The 4768-nt window shown below is 39.7% G+C and overlaps 1 protein-coding gene across 1 annotated transcript; it reads right to left on the reverse strand.

The window, feature by feature from the left end:
- Window positions 1-306: 306 nt before the first annotated feature.
- On the reverse strand, window positions 307-1242 carry LOC134377137 (olfactory receptor 10G7-like). The gene has a single exon (XM_063095755.1). It carries the CDS (start codon window positions 1240-1242, stop codon window positions 307-309), a length of 936 nt encoding a protein of 311 aa, XP_062951825.1.
- Window positions 1243-4768: the final 3526 nt, after the last annotated feature.

Consider the following 4768-nt stretch of genomic DNA (forward strand, 5'->3'; position numbering starts at 1 on the left):
GGTGCGGACCACACCGTGCCAAGGGTTGCAATCCCCTTACCAGTCGGGGAAAAAGAAAAAAAACAAAACAAAACAGAATATCAACATTAAATGGCTACATTAACTGGAATTCTGCCAAACACCCAAGAGGGAAAAAAATAAAATTAAAATTTTATTAACCGTTCCATTATTTATTCCATTTTTTCATTCCATGAAAAAATTAAGATTGACTAACTGAAATGCTCCTTCCAAGAGAAATTATCATTTTGAAGGTTTATTTTAATTATAAATAAAATAAAGAAGTTAGGCATATCTGGAATTTCTTGATTACTTACCCTGAGTGAATACTGACCCACTTTTCAGTTTCAACAGAGCTTTCTGCACCTCCTTGTTCCTCAGTGTGTACACAGCAGGGTTGAGAAGTGGGGTCAGCACAGTGGAGAAAACTGCCACAACCCCATCCACAGCCTGCTTGGAGCCTGGCCTCAGGTAAATGAACAGACCAGGACCAAAGAAACAAAGGACCACGATACAGTGAGAGGCACAGGTCTGGGAGGCCCTGCGTCTCCCCTCTGAGGTGCGGATCTTCAGGATGGAGCAGACGATGGACACATAGGACAGCACTATCAGGACAAAGCAGCCTGAGGCCACCACACCAATGTTGACAAAGATGACCATCTCGTTGGCCGAGGTGTCTGCACAGGCCAGCTTGAGGATGGGTGGTGCATCACAGAAGTAGTGCTGGATCTGGTTGGGCCCACAGTAGGACAAACGGAAGGTCAATGTGGTCTGCAGAGCAGAGTGCAGAGAGCCACTGAGCCAAGTGCTAGTGGCCAGGAGGGCACAGGTTCTCCCACTCATCATGCTGGTGTACCTGAGCGGGTAACTGATGGCCAGGTAGCGGTCATAGGCCATGACTGTGTAGAGGAAACACTCGCTGCTCCCCAGCACGTGGAAGCAATAAAGCTGGGCTATGCAACTGTGAAAGGAGATGGCCCTGCCCTCAGGGGACACCAAGGTCATCAGCATTTTGGGCACTGTGACAGTGGAGAACCACATATCAATGAAGGCGAGGTTGGCGAGGAAGTAGTACATGGGGGTGTGAAGGTGAGAATCCACCCTGATCAGCAGCAGGATGAGGAGGTTCCCCAGCACAGTGAGCCCATAAATCACCAGGAAGATCCCAAAGAGGGGGGTGTCCAGCGCTGGTGCATGGGGAAGGCCCGTGAGGAAGAACGTTGTCACGAGGCTCACGTTTGTCATTTCTTCTTATATATAAGGCTCTGTTCCTATGGGAAGGAAGGCAAATCTAGCAGTTATTGAGAACGTATTTTGTTTGAAATGTATCAACTACATTTTCTTTGATGGAGAACACAAGGACTAAATTGTCTTTTTGCTTCAAAGTGGGGCTTTGAAGGGAAATGATTGCTTTCTTATTCTGGTACTGAAATCAGCCAAATGGAAAAGAGGAGTGAATTCATATAAAATCAGGCAAATTCTAAACGCGAGAGTAAAGTTTGTATTTGTTGACTGTAGAGTCAGGAAATACATACCCAAAGTTGCAACGGTCCAGTATTGGCAAGCTTTCCCCATGGATAAGTCTTTATTCAAGTGCCTCTTCCTCTTGCTTTATCTAAGACACACATATATATAGATACACACACGCTGTCTCTCTCACATCCACACACAAACACAAACACACACACTTTCAAACATGCAGATTCAGTCTGTTTGATCATCAGAGAATCTGTGTTATAAATACAAATTTCTACAGCAGTCTTCATCCTCGATGGCTGAGAGAAAAACTGCCTTTCTCTGGTCAGCAGCAGAAGTAACAAGGCAGGAGCCCAGCAATGGTCTAGAATTACTGGGAGCCTGTCTTCCCTTCCTCTCTCCTACCCTAGACCATACCTTCCCGGTCATGTGCAAAACCTAACCCTACACTAACGCAGTCACTGTCACAGTGCCATCGATTTCCTCAACTCCTTTTACATTGTGTCTATTTCCATTTATAAATTTCTATTATTTCTCCCTCCAGGATTTTAAGCAACCAGTTTTCCTCCCTGGAAAGCATGGTCAAATCTTCTCACGATATATTTTGAGATGCCCAAGAATTAGATCTGCTTAAGTAGTCAAGAAGACTAAACTATCCCTGGTGCTGAGTCTCAGGACTGAATTAAATGTAGTAATATAGTTGTTATAAAACAAACACAAACATGCTTCTAAAAATAAAGAAAAAACACTTAGTTTAAAATTATTTTTATTGTTTCTAGAATGTTTATTACTCCAGAGTTTGACTTAAAGTTCTTTTTTCTTTTCTTTAAAGAGTGGGCTGGATGTCCCAGAAACTACGTATACAAAGAGAAAAGAAATGAAAAGATATAAAGAAGCTCAGAGTCATAAATCTGTTTACAGAGAAAGCATTTTATTAATTTAAGGTTTTGCATGATGTTGAGTCTTTTATAAAACAATGCAAAGTTAGCTCTGTAAATTGTGACTAAGGCAACCTGAGCCGAAGCTGAAGAAGAATGAATAAAACAAAACTATGACCGTAAATACATGGTAATCACCCCAAAGTGTCCCACAATGAGAAATGCAAAGGTTTTGCCAATTTTTGCTACTTACCAGTTTTGCAGCTAGATTTTAGATCATAAGGCAAAATTCAAAGTTTAAAGAAACCCTCACTCCTTGATGAATAGTATAATTCTTCTTCTTGCATAGACGAAACCACAGAAGCAAATATTATAGAAACAAACTTTTTTAAAAATAGAGCTTAAAACTGGCTTATTATCTCAGGAGGTACTTACTGCCTTGGCCCTAGATTTCTCATGGATGAGAATACGTTTCAACGTGAGGATAAACAAAATTTAATCCAAATCCATCTGTTACAGTTGGTTCTGCATTTTATGGGTCATCATTTCATATGCCATTTTATTTAGGCAAAAATTAATTTTCAAAATAAATAAGCATGACACTGTGGGTTTGAAGAGTCCTTGTGGAGGAAACAATTTTTTCAATGACTTCTTCTCTAAGCTTTCTCCCGAAAGAGGCAATTCTCTGGTGGGGTTCATAGTCTCTCTGATGAATCTCTAACTTTCTCATGATTATGGCCATCGCAGAAATGAGCTCTGGATTTTCTGTGCCCCAGGGATGATCAGAGTATTATGCCTTCTACATACACATCTGACAAATTGAACTTCCTCTGGGGCTTGAAAACTCGTGTGATGCAAGTTCCTGACCAGGAATGGATTCTACTTGAGCTTGTCTGGTTCAGAGTTGTTCTCTTCTTCTCAGAGACTTTCTACCTCTGTACTTTCTATCTTCTGCCCTTAGAATATATTTGAATTTTCCGTGAATGTTTTTTTTTTTAAATTTTATTTTGTCGATATACATTGTAGCTGATTATTGCTCCCCATCACCAAAACCTCCCTCCCTTCTCCCTCCCCCCCTCCCCCCCAACAATGTCCTTTCTGTTTGCTTGTTGTATCAACTTCAAATAATTGTGGTTGTTATATCTTCTTCCCCCCCCCCCGGTTTGTGTGTGTGTGTGTGTATGTGTGTGTGTGAATTTATATATTAATTTTTAGCTCCCTCCAATAAGTGAGAACATGTGGTATTTCTCTTTCTGTGCCTCACTTGTTTCACTTAATATAATTCTCTCAAGGTCCATCCATGTTGTTGCAAATGGCAGTATTTCATTCATTTTTATAGCTGAGTAGTATTCCATTGTGTAGATGTACCACATTTTCCGTATCCACTCATCTGATGATGGGCATTTGGGCTGGTTCCAACTCTTAGCTATTGTAAAGAGTGCTGCGATGAACATTGGGGAACAGGTATACCTTCGACTTGATGATTTCCATTCCTCTGGGTATATTCCCAACAGTGGGATGGCTGGGTCGTATGGTAGATCTATTTGCAATTGTTTAAGGAACCTCCATACCATTTTCCATAGAGGCTGCACCATTTTGCAGTCCCACCAACAATGTATGAGAGTTCCTTTTTCTCCGCAGCCTCGCCAGCATTTATCGTTCATAGTCTTATTTTTTTAGTAAATAGTATAACTAAAAAGTGGAAAGATATACTTTTCTTCCAGAATTAATATATGTCTTGTTATCAGGAAAAGGGTTTTATAAAAACAAGGAGAAAAATTGGTCTGATGCAGTAAAGCCCTCGAAACTACTTGTTAGTTTTGGAGAAGGAAAATTGCAGCTTCACAAGCTTCTTGTGTCATTAGAGATGCTCTCACCTGTGCACTGAGAACATAGCTCTGTATGGAATAAGTTTTGAAGAACTAAAGCACCCTGAATTAATATTCCTCCCAATTAAGCTATCACATCACCCAATTTTCTGACATCAGTTATCCATTTAGTATAAAGCATATTTAATCAATGTAAAATCACAGTACTACCTTGAAAGGCTATTTCAATAACTATTTGTAATTTAGCTCCAGTTAATATATTTCAAAATCTCTTTATCAAATACACGCTACAAATTTTTGTTGATTTAAGCTTCTATCCAATTTCTTTGACATACCTTTATGAACACTATTAACTTCCATTTGACTCTCTTTGGTTATATGGGTATAAATTTGTATTATCTTTATAAAATACTAATTTTGTCTTTTCCTTTCCAAATGTAACACCCATTAATTTTCTTTTCAGTTTTACTGCATTGGTAGAAAACACTTTTGTTCCCATCCTACCTATTATTCAGAGGCTACTTAGATTGCTTAAGAGTGCTGTACAGCTTATTCAATACCCTTTTTCATCAAAAGGAGGTCAATAAA

This window comes from Cynocephalus volans, chromosome 4, assembly GCF_027409185.1.
Source record: "Cynocephalus volans isolate mCynVol1 chromosome 4, mCynVol1.pri, whole genome shotgun sequence".
NCBI lineage: Eukaryota > Metazoa > Chordata > Mammalia > Dermoptera > Cynocephalidae > Cynocephalus > Cynocephalus volans.

Coding starts and splice junctions, on each gene's coding strand:
- LOC134377137 (XM_063095755.1), bottom strand. CDS start 1,242: ATGACAAACGTGAGCCTCGTGACAACGTTCTTCCTCACGGGCCTTCCC.